Genomic DNA, 22,526 nt, shown 5'->3' on the forward strand with positions numbered 1-22,526 from the left:
CCGTCTAACCGAAGGGCTTGTTAGCTCGTCGGCTCCAGTCAGTGCTGCTGCGTGATCCTGATCCGGGACACACCGAGCGCAATGGCTTGACGCATTGCAGGTCTAACGTAACCAATCAGAGATGATGTTACACTCACGAGCGGATTGCAGGTCTCAACTGGCCAATCAGAAAAGGTGTGACATGCTGAGCTGAAATCTCTCTAGCGTCAACAAAGACAGCGGACTCGATGCAAATTGCTCCAAAAGAAACTAGTGCCTTTCTGAGAAGTAGTTCTATAAAAATCTAAAGTATAAAGATTTTTTTTTTTTTTTTGAGAATGGAACGCTAAAATTAATTTACTGAATGTTGGTCCTCATACTATTTTTACACATATTGACGTGATATTTATTATTTACTAAGAAACGTTTCTTGGTTTTCAAAAAGGAAACTGTTATCTTAAAACTAATGTGTATATTGTTTGTGTATATTACTGATCAATAAACATGTTTATGCTAACATTCAACTTAGAAAAACGAAAAGTTTTTTAGCAGTATTTATTGAACTAATTAGATTATTAAATTTATTTAGGTAATAATAGTTATATGATAGGAATATGAAAATGAAATGTAAAAAAAATAATTTAATAAATTAATTATTTAATTTTAAATATTGAAATGGACCTAAAACGCGGTATAATACATGCAAATTGAAGTCTTCTCATCACACAGAAACTAACAATATCTGCATTCAAAATAAGCTAAAATATTATAATGTGACAACGTTTATGACAAAATTATTCTAGTCTAATGTACCCAAATATGACAAGTTTACTGTCGCTGCCTAAAACTGAGCCACATATCTATTACACTTTATTTTACTTGTCACATTTCGTAGTTTTGTTAGTGCAGGCATTACACTCCTGCAGGTGTTATGATAAGTAGGTGGGCGGGGCCTACGTCTGTAACATGCGGAAGTGAGTGATAGAGACAGAGCGCCGCGCGTCATAACCTGAAAACCACGCCCACCGGGGGGGAAAACAATCCAACCGTCTCCATTGCCTTTGTATTGCGAGAAGCCGCCTCCTTGTCATTTCTGGCTTGTAACAAAAAACTGAATAATGCCTAAAAGCTGCTGTGTGACAATATGTACAGCTAACAAGCCAAAGAACCCAGAAATAAGTTTTTATAAGCTGTCGAGCCGTAAAACCCTGTCTTTAAGGAGAATAAAGTGGATCGCCGACTACGTTTCCCCCTATTGGACGCAGTTCTACTAATAGTATTACTATGAAAAGTTGCCTGTATCCATTTCTGTGTCTTTAAACGCTCGTTTTTTTGGGGTCGACAGCTTATAAAAACTTATTTACAGATTAAACTTAAAAACAGATTAATACCTAAAAGCTGCTGTGTGACAAGGTGTACATCTAACAACCCCAAAAAACAAATACGTTTTTATAAGCTTTCAACTCCAAAAAAACGAGCGTTTAAAGACACAGAAATGGAAACAGGCAACTTTTCATAGTACTCCTATTAGTAAAACTGCGTCCAATAGGGGAAAACGTAGTCGGCGATCCACTTTATTCTCCTTAAAAGCTGGGTTTTACGGCTCGACAGCTTATAAAAACTTATCTCTGGGTTCGTTGGCTTGTTAGCTGTACATATTGTCACACAGCAGCTTTTAGGCATTATTCTGTTTTTTGTTACAAGCCAGAAATGACAAGGAGGCGGCTTCTCGCAATACAAAGTCAATGGAGACGGTTGGATTGTTTTCCCCCCCGGTGGGCGTGGTTTTCAAATTTGCATATCGGCGCTCTGTCTCTATAGGCGTCCCCGTGGCGGAGGAATACACCGATGTATATAGAACCGGATCACCTTTAGTATCCCGCGAGCGACGGTAGTACTGGGTAGCCTTGACAGAAGACGGAGCAGCGCCGCAGTGTAGATTAACAAACCAAGTCTACTCTCTACCCTCAGAAATGGTACGTATAGGCTTTCATGATACAACTATGCACCAAATATGCATTACTCATCTTTTACATATTTAAGCCATTTATTGTTAACATACAGTACCGTGCCAGTAGCTCGTATTTGTTACGCGTTTAGTTCTGCAAATATACGATTTGATGTGCAGCAAGCTCAATTCTGCGTTTTGCAAGTGATCGTTGCGTCTGCTTGTTATGAATGTGTTGCAGTTATTGATGTCATAGTGCGGCAGGAAATGTGACATACGCGTTTTATTATGGTGTGATGTGCTGAACAGCAGCGGACAGATGATCGGTGCTCATCTGTTGTTAAATAAGGACATGAACACGCTGACATGATATTTGCGTTGCTTTGATAAATCTTTGCAAACGACCTGCACTGACAGTGTCTCTTTAATCAGGCGAAAAGTGTAGAAAAATCTTTGAATATTTCTTCAGAGGTAGGTGAATGAATGAGATGCGTTATGCTGCTGTCAAGTTTAGTTGGCTGTAGACAGTCGCATGCGAAGAAATTAGGGTTTGCATAACTGTATCAAATCTGTCAGGATTAGGACCGTATTGTGGCATTATGCCTTTGGTTGACACACACATTTTATGCTTCCTTTCAGTGTTTTAATAATTGCTAAATGTAACAGGTTTTTGTGTAAACTGATGTCTAGATTTGAACGTCTTTCTTCATAAGAGCTGAAAGATGCATGACAAGAAAATTAAAGGAAAAAGGTTATTTGTTTAAATAGTGTATTTGTGTCAAGAATGCGAACATTGTTCATGAAGCATGGAAAGAGTGTCTAAAGCATGAGTCAATACAGATTGAATGAGTCCATACAAATGTTTCTGGTTCAGCTTTTCCACTGCACATTGCCAGAAGGTCCACCATGAAATCGCTTTTGTATGGGCGTTATTCAAGACTCCGTTGGGTTTGGTGAGATTCATCTCTGTTTACATGATAAACACTCGGTGAGGTGAGGTTAGTTGCTTTGTGTTGCGTCTTATAATCAAAACCTTCTTTCTCCGGCCGTGTGGCTTTGTTGTCCCGCCCGTATGAGCATCTATGCTCTGGGATTCAGCTCCTGGTGAGGAAAATAACCTCTTATGTTTTTTACCATGCAGAACAGGTCTGCGCTTCTTCTCATGCCTGCCTTTAGGGTGTAACTCAAAAATGATAGTTATGAAGTTGAATGGCCACACTTTCTGTTACGTTTGCTTTTGACTTTTTCCATGTTTAAGTGCTATAATTGGGTCCCCAGTGCTTCTATCAACATAGAAAATGTGTAAAAGAACGACACCGTAACTAAGTTTTGGTAAACCATGTGAAAAAATAGGTCATTGAAATTGGCTCCCCTTGTGATGTCAGAAGGGGAAATACCGCCTCTTAATCTGCACTATCCAACCACAGCACTGCCATTTAGTGCAGAGATCAGCTCATTTGCATTTTAAAGGAAACACCTAAAACGGCACATTTCTGCTAACACCTACAAAGTGGCAATTTTAACATTATCTCTATGGTATTTTGAGCTTAAACTTCACATATGTTCTTTGGGGACAGCAAAGATTTATTTGACATCTTAAAAAAGTCTTGTGAAATGTCCCCTTTAAGTGCCAACCAGCTGTTTAATGCCTTGTGGATTCAAACATTTATATTTATCCTAAAGAATTCATTGTGACGACCAGATTAGGCAGAAACTTATGGTTATTTCAGAGTCTTCTCATTTTACAGATGGTTTGGTTCATAGTTGTGGTCAGGAGTTTATATATTTAGTCACCTTCTGGTCTTGGGTGCTAAATGTAATTAGATCAGTGTTCGTCTTATGTATGGCTTTGTGCACGGGTGTTACAGGAACTCACATAAATGCTTTAGGATCGTAGATGCTTTCCGGCAGCGGGCTGGTTACGGGCCTTTGGGGATTCCCCTTAACATGGTGTGAAAGTGGCAATACCGCACTCATTATCGTACGCTTGCCGTCCAAAGCACCGGCTCGGTCCCTCAGCTGCTGCCTCTTGGCGACTCCTAAATCAAGGCCAGATTCTTGGCAATGTTACGCTGCGTTTTCAGATCCAGGCCAAATTCCTGGCAGTGGTGTGTGATGTGTTTGAAACCTCGCTGGATGGCAAGTGGCATGCAAGATTTCCAGTAGAGCTGCGGATCCCGGATTCTGTCTGCCGAAGAGGATCATTCCCTATGTCCCACTTGAATCCGTGGAAATCTGCCTTTTAAATATGGTGGAATGTGTTAAGCGGATTTCAAAGAATAATGAAATTTGCCCAAAATATGTACGCTTGGGGCAAGAAGGTCACTGAGGCTACTGGTAATGTTAGGCCACAACTGTGGGTATCTTACAAACAAAATACGAATGGAAATAAGTTAAGGGTAATGACGATTTTATTTTTAGGTTACATTCAAGAGAGAGCTGTTATGGAGAAAACACACAGTACTCTAATTGCAGGTAGATTCCCATTGGAGAAACCTGTAACAGAAACGGCAGTCATTATAAGGTAGGAGGGGACCTTTGCAACTCTCCAGGTCATTGTTTGTTCCTACCTGGATTTGAACTTGCAACTAGCTCTGGGCAATATCAAAATATTTTAAGGAAGTACCGTCACTCCGCCGCCATATTTGCAATGCCTCCAGGTCTTGTTAGAACAAGACAAACAAGACCTGTCCATTCTGCTCATGTGCACTGCAAAGTCCCTGTCTCAAAGGACTCACAGTTGGCGATTGGCTTTTTTTTTATGGGAGGCGGGACTACAGCAGCCATTCTGACCGCTGCTATCTCCCCCATTCATATCAATACTAGTGCCACATCTTGTCAATATTAAATATCTTTGGTGATATTAACCTAAATTCATATCTCTGTAATATAAGTGTAATGGGGCGTACACTCCAAATGCGAATTCAACGTTTTGTGCGAGTAGATTAAATACAAAGTCAATGTAAAGATGCAAATAGACATGAACTCTTGCAGGGCTATACGAATGCAAATTGGGCGGGACAATTGCACGCATTATTTGCCTTAAACGCGTTTTCATGCAAGTTGAAAATATTCAACTCAACCGAAAAATTCACATGACACAAGTAATCTAGAGCGAGGAAAGCAATGCTTCGCGTTTGGTGTGTACGCAGCATATAAGAAATGGCTCCGTATTTTCAATAAAGTGCAATAAATGTTTACATGCAAAAAGTCAAAGCCACAAGTAAGATGCCACAATCATTAGGGCTATCAAAATGAATCGCATACAAAATAAAAGTTTGTGTTTGCATATTATATGTTTGTGTACTGTGTGTAACTATGTATATATAAATACACACACATTCATGTCTGTATTTAAGAAACAATAAGATGTAAATATAGATTTATTTATTAGCGCTGTGCAAAGATTAATTGTGATTAATTGCATACAAAATAAAAGTGTTTTTTGGCATAATATACGAGTGTGTGCTGTGTGTAACTATTATGTATATTTAACCACACACATATACATATATTCATTTCAGAATTTTTTTATTTATATATCTTTTTTTTATCAATATATAATATGGAATTTATAAAAAAATAAAAAAATATATACACATGTAAATGTTTCTTAAATACATACATGAATGTGTGTGTATTTATAAATACATATTAATTACACACAGCACACACTCATGCCAAAAACACTTTTATTTTGTATGCGATTAATCGCGATTAATCTTTAATGCCCAGCACTATATCATTTATATTATATATAAATAAATCAAAATATATCTAGAAAACATTTTTAATTCTTAAATGTATACATGTATGTGTGTGTATTTATATATACATAATAATTACACACAGTACAAACACATATATAATGCAAACACAAACTTGTATTATGTATACGAATAATCACGATTAATCGTTTGACAGTCCTACACATTTTTAAAATGGTTTATAAAAACAAATCAAAGACAGGGGTTTCTTTTGTCTGACCTCAGTGTACTTTTCTGGCAGAGCTTCTGATGCAAAGAAGGATAATATCAGACTATACCGATATAGACGGTATTATTCATCCAGTATCCCTGCTGTGAAAAATACAGATATATATTGCCCATACCTACTTGCAACCTTTGTGCTAGCAGTCTGGATCCTTAACTCTCAGGCTAACAGGACCGCTAGGGAGGGATGGTAGAGAAGAATAGACTTGGTCACAAACACAATGAGATGGTTACCATGGGGCAAGCGAGATGATCAATCGGCACGGGGAAACGTAAAACCTGCCATTGTGATGGTAAGTGTTGGCAAGATAGGAGGCGGAATGCCGCTCACGTGATCAAAGAGGTATAAACCCAAACCCACAGCGTGTTGTAAACCGAGTCGACCACGGGAGCAGGTAAAGTGACCGCCTCATTTTGATTCAGCTGTCAGTTGTCTAAATGCGCACCTGCTGACTTGCCTCAGAATGCTTTCCAGGATTCTTTGCTTTGGTGAGCTGATGCAACACCTATTTGACTAATCTCAAATTTGTAACCTTAGTGTGCTGGTGACAGCCCCGGATCCTGGCACCGTGGTGAAAACCACGGGTCAATCAATCATGTTGCGCTTCTCAAAATTCGCAGATACTCTGTGCAACCCAGGAGGTTGGCCTGAGGCGTTGAGGTTTGTTTTCTCAACATCCCATTAGCCTGATCAACCAGACCCGCTGCTACGTGCGACCAAAAAACATCTGCTTGGAAGGAGACCAGGATGCCTCAGAAGAGACCTGTTATTTACCCCGAGGAGAACTCGGTGTCGCTTTCCACGGTCTACGATCTTCTCGACCAGCAGCAGTTTTTTTATCAAGAGCTGATTGAGCTACAGGAGAGAAATTATAAGTCATTCCTGCAGATGTTGGTGGACTGCACCAACAATCGCATTGACGGCGTGGTGCGAGATGTCCAGGATTTGAAGAACTGCCTGCATCGTTGTCGAACAGAGCTCAACGATGTCAGGCGGCAGGGAGCGCATAATGCCAAAAGGGCCGAGTGCCTGGCAGAGAGTCTGGTGATGGTCGAGGAAGCGGTGGATGGCATCACCACTTTAAAAAGCCCAACCGCAGAGGTCAAACCCAGAAAAGCACCAGTGAATATGGACATCAGGCAGGAGATAAAGAAGAGGGATGGTTGGGAAAACGAACCCAAAGCGAAGAGGCTTGTGGCAGACTTGACTGCAATTCAGCTAGATGGTATAAAGGTTGTGGTTTGGATCAATTTTGGATGTAAAAACAGCTGGTTATATGTTCATGACTAGTGGGCTTAAAAGATTGTGTAGGTCTAAGTTGTCCAAGTGTCGATTTTGTTTGACAACATTAATAATTGATCGATCTGGTGATGATGATGCAAAGACAGTTACAAAAAATTATGTTTAACTTTTTAAAGGGATAGTTCACCCTAAAATGAAAATTCTGTTCTCATTTATTCACCCTCAAGTTGTTTCAAACCTGTATAAAATAATTTTTTGAGAAATGATCTGGGGCACCATTGGCTTCCATAGTATTATTTCTTTCCTGCTATGGCACAATGCTTTAACTTTTAACAAGCTTATAACACAACGATTATCTCTCTTTCATCCCCCCCATCTCTTCCTACCCACGCTTTATTTTTTTCTCCATCTAGGCTGACCAACTTACCGAGGAGCAGATTGCTGGTAAGTCAAGTTTTGTGTGTATTTGTTTGTAGTGTCAACATACCTTCAATTGACATTAGTCCCCAGAATAAAATACAAGCATCAGCAACTTACAATTTGCACTTTTCTGGAAAAGAGGATCACTTTTGGGTTTTAATTCTTCCCTCATTTGTTTTCTTCAGAATTTAAGGAGGCGTTCTCCTTGTTTGATAAGGATGGCGATGGTACCATCACTACTAAAGAACTTGGCACGGTGATGCGATCTCTCGGACAAAATCCCACAGAGGCTGAATTGCAAGACATGATTAACGAAGTCGACGCTGATGGTGAGTACACGATTACACCTGAGGACGTACTTAGATTTTTCGGATGATATGCTGCTGTCATCAATCCTTTAATATTCCGTGGACTGTCTGGCAAAGGTGACCCTGTCTTTGAAATCCAGGCTTGAGATTAGGAGCATCAAAGATTGATTTTAATCCATTAGAAATGAAATCACAAAAAATGACTTGAGCTGGGTTTCACAGGCGGGGTCACAAATCATGTTGCCTTTTGTTGCAGTAATACACACGTAGCAATGGTTGTCTTGCAAAAACACAAAGGTGACTCTTCAAGCGTGCTTTTTGGTATGAAATGCCAATGCATTGCATTTATTGCCTTTTTATGCGATTTTTTTCTTCTTCTTACAGTTGTGTTAAATAAGGAGGCATATATGTTGTTATTAAATGAAATGCAATATAGAAATTTCCAAATGCATTTGTGCAATCATCTTGTCTAACATTATTGGCTCGTAAGGAAACCCTGCCACATGTTGTCTTGTGCTGGCACGTTTGCTTTTGGAATCTGTCCTAACCCTATCAGGATGAAACGTCTCTCCCTGTGATTAAACCGTTATCCTGTTGTGTTCTTGGTTTGCGTGCAAGCGAGCCGACAGTAGTACATGTGAAAGCCTTATAGAGGTGATTGCATTGTTACCATAATATTATGCTAAGGGGGGGGGGGGGGGTATCGGTGAAATGCAACACATGACAACAATTGTTGTCCTTGGAACATTATTAGATTATTAAGAGGCGGTTCACATTTCTCGGCTGCATGATTAAGAAAAAAATCATAATTGTTGATTATAATTCTCTTTTATATTGTAATATATGATTATTATTGCCGAATAATAGATTTGACATTTAAAGTTTTGGATGAGTTATACTTGTGAAGCAGCTGCATAGTAAGTTCTAAGAATCCAAATCTAATAATATATTGTAAATAATATAATTATGGAAGTTATTAAAAATATGTTATTAAAAAATTCTAAACGAATCGCTAAAGGACACGTCACTTTTAACTCTTTCGCCGCCGGCATTTTTCATGATTTTCACAAAAGTTTAATGCCTTCCAGAAAATGCCATTTATGTCATTTATGTAATTGTTTTTCCCTGTAATTGTAAACTAAATAAGTGCGGAAATGACGACCGCACCGCTTTCCGACCGCTTTTTTATTTTGTATTATTCTCCTTTATATTGTAATTGCAATTATTATTGGCAATTTAACTCTTTCCCCGCCAACTTTTTTTTTTTTTAAAGTTGCCAGTCAGCGCCAGCATTTTTCATGATTTTTACAAAAGTTTAATGCCTTCCAGAAAATATTCTTCTTTAAATATATAAACATACAATATATCAAATAAAAGAACAGACCCTCTGCTTTCAAACAAAAAAGTTTCATCCTACCTTTATTAGTTTTTTTTTAATGACCTCTCAAATATGGGCAGGTTTCTTCAAAAACACAAAATTTTAAGCAAACTGCTGAGATAATTACATTTTTGCGAAGGACTTTGGTTAGAGATCAGATGCAGAGCGATCTTTAAAGGTCACGTTCTTCCTGATACCGTTTTTTAAACCCTAGTTAGTGTGTAATGTTGCTATAATAGCATAAATAATACCTGTAAAATGATAAAGCTCAAAGTTCACTGCCAGGCGATATATTTTCTTCAATAGAATTCCTCTTTAAAAGCCTACAACGAACAGCCGGTTTGGACTACAACCCTCTATTTCCTGCTTTAATGACGTCAGTAAAACTGTTCGTTGACTAAACTCCGCCCACAGGAATACGTCAGTCACCAGCTTTGGCTCAAAAGGCTCTGCTAAGCTAAGCTGCTATCGAATCAGAGCACACTAAACAAACTACACAATCAGGACTTGATACGTATTTCTGAAGGAGGGACTTCACATAACAAGGAAGACATCAGCGTGTTTTGAGGACAGTGAAAACCGCGCTATACAGATAAGTAAATTGTGTGAAAAATACCGCGCTTTTTTACACGTAAAACATGAACACATGTTATATTGCCCACTTTAAACACAACCAAAGCTTCAAAATCACAGACAGAACGGGAGCTTTAAAACATACACTGAGTTCTTTCTCTTTCACGTGAGGCGTTACTTCCGGGTTGTATAAGTTGCCTGGTGGATAATAGCGGTATTGCGGAAATCCAAAAATTCTCGTCATTGGCAGGGAAGCGTTTTCTCTTAATTGCAAGTTATCTCGTCAATGGTGGGGAAAGAGTTAAAAGATTTTACATTGACGTTTTGATTGTGAAGCAGCTGCATAGTAAATTCTAAATAATATAATATAAATAACAAATAATTATGGAAGTTATGTTGTTAGTAAAAAAATCCAAAATGATTGGCCAAAGGACACTTTTTAAAAATATCCCGTTTCGCCACTGTATTTAGTGCCAAAACGCACAGAAATGAGCACAAATAGACAGCTGTAATTGAGGCTTTTGCCGATTTTGTAGTTGTTTCACCTGTAATTGTAATCGGATTAATTTTGTGCAGCCCTAACTAAAGCCGTGTGGAAATTGTTTGCGAAGAACTGGAGTACGAAGAACATAGGACGTGATGAAACGCACACAAGCACGTGTAAACACCCACGTTGTCAGATTACACACGCAGTGTGAATCCTCAGGGAACGACTTTTCACACACACATGCACACGGGGGGATGTCATATTTGTCCCATCTAATGGAAATATTCCACATTAGCTCAATAAACCTCAGGGGGACGAAAAACCACACACAGTTCGACCTGAAAACCCCCGAACGCTGCTGTGTGTTCCTCTACTGAGAGATTCAAGGGGTTTTCTTTTCCCTAAACACATCTGACTGAGTCACATCTGTTTATCTCTCTCTCTCTTTTTCAAAGGTAATGGAACCATTGACTTTCCTGAGTTTTTGACGATGATGGCTCGTAAAATGAAAGATACAGATAGCGAGGAGGAGATCCGCGAGGCTTTCCGAGTCTTTGACAAGGTCAGTGTTGGGAAACAGGGATGTTGTGGGAAGATGATGTGTTTGTTACTATGGAAACAGCGAGGAGGCGGAAGGAAAACAAGCCAGTCCTTGGAAAAATAAATAACAAGCCACATTTCCACCCATGACAACACTGCAATTCACCTAACCGACACATTCACAGTTAAATGTCTGTTGTTGAAGAAGGTTATGTTTCATTTGTTTTATGTGGATGCTGTAAATTTTTTGCACAGAAATACATTGCAAAAAAATATTTTCAAGAAAAAAAATGTCTTAGTATTTTTATCTTGTTTTCAGTAAAAAATATCTAAAAATAATGCTTTTTCTTGATGAGCAAAATGACCTAAGAAAATAAGTCTAGTTTTTAGACCAAAAATATCGAATTTAAGTGATTTTGTGCATAAAACAAGCAAAAAAATCTGCCAATGGGGTAAGCAAAAAAATCTTGAACATTTTTCTTAAACAAAAATTCAAGAAAAAATCGGGAAAAATTTGCTTACCCCATTGGCAGATTTTTTTGCTTGTTTTATGCACAAAATCACTTAAATTTGATAATTTTGCTCTAAAACTAGACTTATTTTCTTGGGTTGTTTTGCTCATCAAGAAAAAGCATCTTAATTTAAGAATGTTTTAATATTTTTATTGAAAACAAGACAAAAATACTAAGAATTTTTTTTCAAGAAAATAATTTTTTGTAGTGTAAAGACAATTTTGAAAGTAAATTACTTGAATAGCTATGATTTTTTTAATACTTAGGTCCACCAGGAGCAAGTCGAATGTTCAATTTCTTTGTTTTTACATTTGTTGTTGTATCCAGGTTAAAGTCTCATAATTTAATGATGGGATTAGGAGTGTCAAAGTTTGATTTTGTTTATTGATTTCAATTTTTGACATGACCTCTGTCAATATTAAAGATATTAAGGTTGGGTTTTCACAAAACTATATATTTTTTTACATTATGTAGGGTGATTTTATGTAAAAAAAAACACTAAATCACAAAAAATGACTTTACAGTCAGACATTTGTTATGAACGCTTTATTATTTTATTTGCATGACATGACTGATTTATTGACCGGTTTCTGTTAGGACGGGAACGGCTACATCAGCGCAGCAGAGCTTCGCCACGTCATGACGAACTTGGGCGAGAAGCTGACGGATGAAGAGGTGGACGAAATGATCAGAGAAGCTGACATCGACGGTGACGGTCAAGTCAATTATGAAGGTACGACACAACAGCGCGATAGTGACAAAGGTCGGCAGATTAGAATTGACCAAGTGACTTCAATTAAAATGATGCAGTTTGGATTATAAAAGGTTATGTCCGTTTAGTGAGATTTAATTGCGTAGTCCGATTTGAAAGCTTTAAATGAATTATCACCTTGTGTAAACTTAGCGTCGTGTTTTTTAATACCCTACATCTGTTTCTGTCCACAGAGTTTGTACAAATGATGACGGCGAAGTGAAGCTCTTCGGTTTTCTCGGACCTCCTTAGAAGACAAAAAATCAGTCGAATATTTTACTTACCTCTTACGCAAAAATATTCATTTATTCATACTGTTTCTGTATAGAAAAACTGAATGTTACAAAAAGATAAAATGTCCATATATAGAAAAATATATAAATATATATATAAATATACAAAAAACAACCAAAAAAAGTGAACCAACATAAATGACCTGCATGTACTGGTTAGTGGTCCTGTTCCCAAAGAACTGCTCCAAAAAGACACACAAATAATCCTGATATCAAACCTTCAGAAACTAAAAAGTAAAAGCATCTGGTGAACTTCTTAACTGGTTCCATTTGCTAGCGGCGATGTTTGGGCTGGCCAATCATCTTCTACTTCTCGTTTCTGTTCTACATGCATGCAGCTTGAGTCCAGAGCCGCTATTGGGCGGAAACCTCGACGATGTCTATCGGAGCGTTCTAGGGGGTTGGAACCGTCTGAATTCAAAATGGCCGTTAATATAGTTTGGGATTCGGGTGGGTGCGGGTGGGCCTGGAATCTGCATAGGGGACAAATGAATGGGACCTTTGCAGTTTGCTTCGGGAACTAAACAAAGAGATATTTTTAAGAAATAATTAGCATTTAAGAGATTTTAAACTACGTTTGGCATGTCAGGATATTTGGAGTTTTGTTTCTTTGTGCATTGTGCCCGATAGTAGGGGCGTGTTTAGTGGGAGGGAGTGGCTGAGGGTGTTTAGGGCTGTACCATAAATGTTTTTATCTTCGGTTTTGCTCTGACGGTGAGCAGGTCGATTTCTCTGGAGAGCGCGGAGGGCTTTTCATCAGGGCTTGCTTTCGACTGCCCACCTTCGGTTCTGTTTTTGTTCATTCCAAGTTGTACATGCTCGTCTTTTGATTTTTTTCCAATAAAAGAACATGAACTTGAACTCTGTTTGTCATTTATTGTCATCCGTGTGCTGTTGGAATCAACGTTTAGGGAAGGTTTCGTACAGAAATCGCCATGGCAACCGATCTCTGTGTCTCTATATATATGTGTCATGAGCGCTAAGCATCCGAGCGTGTGTGTGTCTGTGGGGATTTTAGGGGTTGCCTGGCAACCTGGATCTGTGGCTCTAGTGGATGAGAGCGATATGGAAAGCCATGTGGGAGCCGAAGAAGATCCTCTAGAGAGAAGTGTGCGTGTGTATCTACACCTGATTAAACTATAGCAACCAGAGGTTATTTTTTACACCAAGCGCTTGTATGGTTCTTTTAATATGATCATTAACACTTTTACAAGTTGATGCCGCATCAATTATATCAGATCTCACATGAGAGCTTCACACCCGGTTTCAGGCGTGCACTTTCATTTACGGCTATTTAAAGACCGCGCTCCAATGAGTGCATGGGAGGTGCATCTACTATGAGCTGCTTAGCATTGAAGAACGGGATACAATGACAGGAGTGTAGGAGGAGAGAGAGTGTTAACATCCCACGTTTGTGTGTGCGTGTGTGTGTGTGTGTTAAATGCATTACTACATACATAAAGAATAAGTATAGCGGGAATACCGGACTGGACCCGAGCATTCATGGAGCAAAACATGGCCTTGACAAAACTTTGGATGAAGCTTAGGTGAAGAATCTCATTTGTGTTTACAAGATACGAACGTATTTTTTGGGTACGGTTGCAGGCGTTGTTTGGTCACACGCTCTCAGGCTTTATGGGAAGAATTTGAGCAAAAACGGCCAAAACTTCCTACATACAGAGAGCACTTATGTAACAGACGAATGGCACCACGCAAACATAAAACACATTAAAATGTTGAGAGGTTTATCGTTATATTTCAAATACAGACAAATGCTGGGTTGAAATGAATATAGAGTTAAATTTAACCCTGAAGTTTATCAATTTTTGACCCAACTATTGGGTTTAAACAACCCAGGATTTGTAACTGTGTACATACCGTTCATTAACATTACATTTTTTTGATTTAGCAAAATGTGAGACTGCATATAAAAGCTTTTTGTTTACGTTTTTTTTTTTACATTTCACTCTAAAATGCTTTGTTATTTTCAATTGAGTCAAAAGGGGACAAATCCAACCCGTTAAGTGGCAATTTAACTTATTCTGGGTGTTAAATGTTAACATTTTCTGAATTATTTGAACCAATGGCTGGGTTTATCCCTTTTTGTCCCAATGTTGGGTTGAAAATAATCCAACTTTTTTAAGAGTGTAAATGTATTTATTTAGCAAACACTTTTATTCAACAAACATTTAATGAGAGAGCAAGTAAAGTTTTTTTTTATTTAAACTTGGAAATCGACTAAGTTTTAGGTTTTTTTAATGCAATGAAAAAAATTATTAATTGAATTTACTTCTTTTTTTTTTAAGGTAAGTGGTTGCAATCAATTTATTTAAGCTACATTTTAAACAAAAGTTTTATATTTTATTTTACTTAACTAATCTTTTTTGTTTAAATGTAGCTTAAATAAATTGATTGCAACCACTTACCTTAAAATTTTTTATTAAATTCAATGAATAATTTTTTTCAGTGTGCTACTCTACACTAAATTAGTTAAAATATATTTTAACTAAAAGTTGCACTCAAAAATTTTGGGTTATTTTTAACCCATATTTGTGTCAAAAATGGGCAAACCCAATTGGGTTGGATTAATCCAAATAAAATAAACTTTATTTATTTAGAACCCCATGGTTGGGTTCATCCATTTTTGAGCCAACTATGGGTTAAAAATAACCCAACATTTTTAGAGTGTGGGTCAAAAAGGACAAACCCAACCTATGCTGGATTGTTTCACCCAAAAATGCTGGGTTGTGCATTGTTGGTTCAAATATAAACACTTTCTCAGTTAATCTAACCCAGTGACTGGGTTTGTCTCTTTGACCCAATGCTGGGTTGAAAATAACCAAGCCGTTTTGCTTTGTTGTTTCAACCCATGGTTGTGCCAAATATAAATGTTTTGGGGGGTTAATTTTACAGAAGAGTTGGATTTGTCTCTTTCTGACCAAACTATGGGTTGAAAACTGCATTTTTGTGTACCCATAATCCTTTGCAGTTAATCTTTTGCAAAAAATAAACAGCTGGTTTTACCTGGTCTTTGTAATATAACATGAGATATTTGTGAAAATGAATTTCAGTGTATCAGTTTTGTTGGGATAACATTTCTGTTACACATTTACATATCCATTTTTTTGCCCAAAGTATAATCAACTTGGATTCACACGAGTCATTTCCTTGCAAGTAATGTTTTATCTTGAGTAGTGATGATTTGTTGTAAATTATAAAATAAAGTGAAATAAATTAAGATTATTCGACTTTATTTTATAAATTAGACGATCATCATTTTTTGTAAAAATTATGTGACCTTTAAAATCACAACTTCTCGTCTTGTACTAGCCTTGTGATGCACGTATGCAAAACTACGAAGTGTGGAGAAAAAAAAGGACCGTTCTAACATTGTTATATGTGAAATGATACTACTTACTGTCCTTGTGTCAGTATATTGTTTAAAATGGTCCGCAAGTGTGAGTTACACATATGTAACACGTGACCTTTCGACGTGATTATGCAATGCGTGGTCACGCTATGTCACACAAGAAGTGCAATTTGAGAAGTTGTGGTTTAAAAGTACATATTTTTTGACGAAAATTACAAGTCCTTATGCCACGTTTGGGATTGTTCAGAGCACTTTAAAACTGCATTGAAACTGTTCCGGTTCACTCAAGTCCACTACATAAAGAATAATCCTGGAATGGTTTCCTAAAAAAACTTAATTTCTTCTCCACTGAAGAAAGACATGCATAAACATCTTGGATGGCATGGGGATCTTTTATGAAAGTGACTCCTCTTTCACAAATCCCCATATCATCCAAAAAGTTTATGTCTTTCATTCTTTAAAAATGTTAGTGCAATTTTTTTTATAATGCGCTCAGCTGAGCAGATCCCATCCGCTGTGTAAAGCTGTTTCTTTAGACCCATCTCCTCTTCTAACTGTGCTTTAAACTCTTTCTACACAGCCGCACATAATAGACGGCACTTTAAAGCTGAATCAAGGCCACAGGTTTGTCATTCACTCGTTTGCGCTGCATTCACAACGTGCCAATAAAGTCATCTTATCCTGATGACTCCTTTCTCACCTCGAGTTGGCATCATCCACTTTTATTCACATGAGGTCATGAGTTCATCTCCCCAATACGAGGGTCATTTTAAAAGCTGAGCGGTCCAAAAAACCAACTGCATTAAAACCTAGCAGCAGAGCAGTTCTTCTGTGAGGCATATGAGAGATCATACTGTATGTCACAGTCACGTACCGCAGAAAGCAGCTCGCGTTACAACAAGGCATGAAATGTCTCGGTAGCTTTTGTTATCTGTTAACACCCTGACCTGCACAGATCATTTAAAACCAGGGTTTTTTAACCAGGACCTTTGTGGGGAAAATATTAAAAAATAACTACTGAATAGTAATATGTGGCCACAGACACATATGACGATTATGATTGAAATCAAACTTTGATGCTCTTAATCATAATTATCACAAGCATTATCTGTAGCCTGGATTTCAGGGTTACATTTTTATAGTTTAGCAAATTTGTCAATCTGATTGATCACTCATTACAGACCCCCTATACTGTACAATTGATCGTTGTCCCGAGCAATTGATTTCTTACACAGCTGTGCCTGTGCTAGTTTCATACATCGTCTCTTTCCTCTCACGTAGTCATTTTATATTAATATTTCATGTCCATTATTCATTTGTTCGGTAAGTAGCTGTGTAATAAGCAGGTAATGTCAGACATTACTTTAGGGAGATAAAACACTCACGTCAGGGTCATTTTGCAATAATAATGACTGCCTGACTGTATACATTATGCATCATACTTCTTAAAGATCCTATTTGTTTGTTAAAGGAATAGTTCACCTGATCATTTTTTTTTTAAATAAGCTTTCCATGGATGTGGTGTTTGTTACAAAATTTGTCTGAGATTCAATTTGAAAATCTGAGGTTGCAAAAAAAAGAGGGGGGGGGGGGTCATATTCAAAGTTGCTCAAATGAAGTCCTTAGCGACACATATTACTAATGATAAATAGTTTTTTAAAATATATTTACAGTAGGAAAAACTCCTTTATCTTCATGTACACTCAAAAAAAGTAACTTTCATTGCCAATTTTACTAATTCTTTCATGTTGTGATAACTTAACAATGTGAACTTAATTTAATCTAGTTCAGTCAACAAAAAAGTGTTTGGTCAGCTTTACTTAAAACTTATTTGTTCAGCCAACATAACATTCGGCCAGTCGATCAGTGGTGTAATGATGACCTTGACGTCAGTAGGAACTGGGTCTGTTTGTCTCATTGTCCTTGGGATCGAGGACAAAACAGGGAGAGAGAAAAACAAAATCCTATTATTGTAGGGCCTATTCCCATGTAATGAACGTTTCATACAGTATTGTGGTTTAATATCCACTCGGTTCCAGACAGGTTAACTATTGCGGCATAAGTATATTACCCAGACGAGTTATGTGAATGCTTTGTTGTAGACAAGCTAGTACATTTACTTGAAAAATGAGTGTGTCCAATATTATTGGTTTTAAAAAGTGGGTGGGTTTTGTCCCACCAAATATAATGGTTCCGACGCCCAAGTATGCAAGTGTTTGTCTGTGTGTGTACTGTAAAAAAAAATTCTGGGTCATTTTCAACCCAACGTTAGATCAAAAGAGAGAAAACCATCAGTTAGGTTAAGAAATGTTTTATATTCGACTCAACATTGCTTAAAACAAATCAGCATATGTTAAATTACAACCTGATTGGTTGGGTTTGTCCACTTTTGACCCAGTGCTGTGGGTTGAAAATAACCCAGCATTTTTTAGAGTGTATGTTTGAGTCTGTGGAGGTGGGAAAGCCCATATGGCGTCAGAAAAATGCAGTAGTGGGCTTTGAGATTGCAGCCATCAGCATTTCAACGGTTCCACATCACGCTTCACTGTACGCTTGTGTGTGTGTGTGTAAGGGAGTCCCTGCTGCAATAGAGAGAGAGGTCACATATTTTGAGGAAGAGAGGAGGTAGGGGAGGAGCTTGATTGACAGGTGCTCTTAAATGATGCTGGAGTGAAACAGTGCATTAATATTTCACAAGCACACACAAACACTGCAGGGCAGCAACACATGAAAGAAAACAGGCCTGGATTACAGTAACATAAAAAACTGCCAAATTTTGGGTTTGAAAGATGTCTCGAACACAGCCCAGACGTCTAGAGTCTCCCTTACCTGACATCTGAACATACCCCCCAAAAATAAGTGAAATAAATGAAAGCAAACACCTTGTAATCACTGTTAACTTTGCTTACATGATGAAATACCTCACAAGTTATTTTGGCAAAAATGACATTCAAGTTTATTTTGGCTGTTACTTGCTGGAAAATCTCTATCTGTAAGGACACCATTTCGGAATTGAAAAGGTTTATTTAAAGGGATAGTTGACCCAAAAATGTCATCATTTTGTCATGCCATGTTATTCTAAACCTGTATGAATTTCTTTTTTCTGATGAACACAAAAGAAGATATTTTGATAGATGATGGTAAGCACATAGCTGATTGTAACCATTGACTTAGGAAAACAAATGCGATGGAATTCAATGGGCAGCATTGTTGACACTGTGTGCTTACCATCATTTATCATAATATCTTCTTCATCATTTATAACAATACTTACATAATATTGTTTTCCTACTATGAAAGTATAATTACTTACAATCAGCTGTGTGCTTACAATCATTTACCAAAATATCTTATTTTGTGCAGTTTTAGAACAACTAACTATTCCTTTAAAGAAATAATTTACCCAAAAATTACTATTTGAATCACTCTCAAGTCAATTTAAATTCTTATGGTTTATTTTTCACAATTTTAGGTTAAGAAGTAACCAAAAAGGACAATAAAAGCATCATCTAAAAAAAACCTATTCACAATATTATAAATCTTTTAAAGTCATTCAAAACGTTTGCATGAGGAACCTATTGAAATTGAAATTTAATAGCTGAAAGTCTCCTTCACTGCTAATATTAAATCTTATTGGTATATAAATAATGACTGAAGGTTTATTTTTGTATGAACTAAATAAAATTTGGGGACAGCGTTAACTTTTTGACTATGTTAAAATCTCAAATGTGACCCTGGACCACAAAACCAGTCATAAGAATATTATTTTGCATAAGCTTTCCATTGATGTAAGGTTTGTTAGGATATGACAAAATTTGGCGGAGATACAACTTTTTGAAAATCTGGAATCTAGAGGCTGTAAAAAATCCAAATATTGAGAAAATCACCTTTAAAGATGTCCAAATGAAGCCGTTAGCAACACATATTACTAATGATAAATACATTATTTCAATATATTTACAGTACACTGTAAAAAATGCAGCATGAATTAAAACAACTTGGTTTTGCAAATCAATTCAACCTACTATTTTAAAGAGCACCAATTATCTGATACACGCTTTAAAATTTCCTTAGGTGTGTTAGTGTGTATGAGTACACGTTAACGATATGCAAAAGGTGCAAACCGCAAAGAAAACGATGACGCGAGATATCGTCTCAAATGTAAATCCCTTTTACAAGAATTGTAGGCAAAAGTTTACTTCCTGGGATTGGTGATGTAGAAAAGTCCGACATTATCATAATTCCTCCCACTTCTGACTCACAGCCTGTAAGTTAACTTCTGTTAACATTGCATTGTGACCAAATCTTTTAAATATGGTAAGGAGAGTCACATTTCCTGCTTACGTCAGAGGAATTCAGACCAATCACAACGTACAGATTAGCTGGCCAATCAGGGACACGGCGCTTTTCAAATTGATGAGTTTTGTACAAAATCAGTGCTTTTCAGGAAAAGAGTAAAATATGGAGCTACAAAATTGTATGGTATGAACCATAAACCACGCAAACAAATACCAAATACACAAAATAACGTTGTTTTTAAGCAATGAAAAAGATGCACTTTAAGTTTTGACTTGTGAAAAGTTGGCATTACTTAAAAATTAAGTTAAAAATACAATTTCAACTTGATTTTATAAGTAAAACTAACACAAAAATATGTGCGGATTTGACAAAACATTTTTACAGTAAAAAATATCTTTACTTAACATCCTAATGATTTTTTGCATAAAAATCGATAATTTTAGTTGACATACAGTCTTGTTCAAAATAATAGCAGTACAATGTGACTAACCAGAATAATCAAGGTTTTTAGTATATTTTTTATTGCTACATGGCAAACAAGTTACCAGTAGGTTCAGTAGATTCTCAGAAAACAAACAAGACCCAGCATTCATGATATGCACGCTCTTAAGGCTGTGCAATTGGGCAATTAGTTGAAAGGGGTGTGTTCAAAAAAATAGCAGTGTCTACCTTTGACTGTACAAACTCAAAACTATTTTGTACAAACATTTTTTTTCTGGGATATTAGCAATCCTGTGAATCACTAAACTAATATTTAGTTGTATGACCACAGTTTTTTAAAACTGCTTGACATCTGTGTGGCATGGAGTCAACCAACTTGTGGCACCTCTCAGCTGTTATTCCACTCCATGATTCTTTAACAACATTCCACAATTCATTCACATTTCTTGGTTTTGCTTCAGAAACAGCATTTTTGATATCACCCCACAAGTTCTCAATTGGATTAAGGTCTGGAGATTGGGCTGGCCACTCCATAACATTAATTTTGTTGGTTTGGAACCAAGACTTTGCCCGTTTACTAGTGTGTTTTGGGTCATTGTCTTGTTGAAACAACCATTTCAAGGGCATGTCCTCTTCAGCATTGGGCAACATGACCTCTTCAAGTATTTTAACATATGCAAACTGATCCATGATCCCTGGTATGCGATAAATAGGCCCAACACCATAGTAGGAGAAACATGCCCATATCATGCTCCATGCTTCACTGTCTTCACTGTGTACTGTGGCTTGAATTCAGAGTTTGGGGGTCGTCTCACAAACTGCCTGTGGCCCTTGGACCCAAAAAGAACAATTTTACTCTCATCAGTCCACAAACTTTGTGGGGATTCTTGAAAATAGATTAGCTTCACACAGACGTCTTCTAACTGTCACAGTACTTACAGGTAACTCCTGACTGTCTTTGATCATCCTGGAGGTGATCATTGGCTGAGCCTTTGCCATTCTGGTTATTCTTCTATCCATTTTGATGGTTGTCTTCCGTTTTTTTCCACGTCTCTCTGGTTTTGCTCTCCATTTTAAGGCATTGGAGATCATTTTAGCTGAACAGCCTATCATTTTTAGCACCTCTTTATAGGTTTTCCCCTCTCCAATCAACTTTTTAATCAAAGTACGCTGTTCTTCTGAACAATGTCTTGAACGACCCATTTTCCTCAGCTTTCAAATGCATGTTCAACAAGTGTTGGCTTCATCCTTAAATAGGGACCACCTGATTCACACCTGTTTCTTCACAAAATTGATGACCTCAGTGATTGAATGCCACACTGCTATTTTTTTTGAACACACCCCTTTCAACTAATTCAACTAATTGCCCAATTGCACAGCCTTAAGAGCGTGCATATCATGAATGCTGGGTCTCATTTGTTTTCTGAGAATCTACTGAACCTACTGGTAACTTGTTTGCCACGTAGCAATAAAAAAATATACTAAAAACCTTGATTATTCTGGTTAGTCACATTGTACTGCTATTATTTTGAACAAGACTGTATTTTTGGCTATTGCTACAAATATACCTGGTCTCCAATAACATTAGATGTTCATCTTTTTGTTTAAACCTCTCAAACTGAACCTTCAACACTTTTGATCTGTGAATCTGTTCACCAGCTCTCCCTGAAGTTTATATTGTCCCTCAGTATATCACGGATCAATTCTTTCCATTTTTTTTTAGCATTTTTAGTCAGTACGTTTCTTTGCTTGGTTGTTTTAGTCCTGACTCTTTCTTCATTGCCTCTGTTATAAATAAAGTTAAGTAACTTGAACTGAATTTTCATTTTATTAACAGTGTACAGAAAGTTCTTCCTATAATCCTCTCTCTTTCTCTCTGGGTGTTCCTGCTATGTCCGTCTCTTTCCCCACTCTCCATCTGTTCCTCGTCCTCCCACGCTTCCAGACCATAGATGACTATGAGGACAGAGTGGTGGTTTCAAATAAATGTAT

The 22,526-nt window shown here is 37.3% G+C and overlaps 1 protein-coding gene across 1 annotated transcript; it reads left to right on the forward strand.

Annotated features, from left to right (window-relative positions):
- The first annotated feature begins 1,828 nt into the window (after positions 1-1,828).
- Positions 1,829-13,285, forward strand: calm1a (calmodulin 1a). Its single transcript, XM_065288227.2, has 6 exons — positions 1,829-1,955; positions 7,576-7,606; positions 7,768-7,911; positions 10,784-10,890; positions 11,978-12,113; positions 12,326-13,285. The coding sequence occupies exons 1-6, from the start codon at positions 1,953-1,955 to the stop codon at positions 12,352-12,354; spliced, it is 450 nt and encodes a 149-aa protein (XP_065144299.1). The 5' UTR covers positions 1,829-1,952; the 3' UTR covers positions 12,355-13,285.
- The last annotated feature ends 9,241 nt before the right edge of the window (positions 13,286-22,526 follow it).

The sequence above is a fragment of the Paramisgurnus dabryanus genome, chromosome 17 (assembly GCF_030506205.2).
Source record: "Paramisgurnus dabryanus chromosome 17, PD_genome_1.1, whole genome shotgun sequence".
NCBI classification, from domain to species: Eukaryota; Metazoa; Chordata; class Actinopteri; order Cypriniformes; family Cobitidae; genus Paramisgurnus; species Paramisgurnus dabryanus.

What these genes read in the sequence shown, in the direction of transcription:
- calm1a (XM_065288227.2), top strand. An exon ending in TAACGAAGTCGACGCTGATG is followed by an intron (nt 7,912 to 10,783) that starts GTGAGTACACGA and finishes TCTTTTTCAAAG; the next exon opens with GTAATGGAACCATTGACTTT. An exon ending in CGGTCAAGTCAATTATGAAG is followed by an intron (nt 12,114 to 12,325) that starts GTACGACACAAC and finishes TTCTGTCCACAG; the next exon opens with AGTTTGTACAAATGATGACG.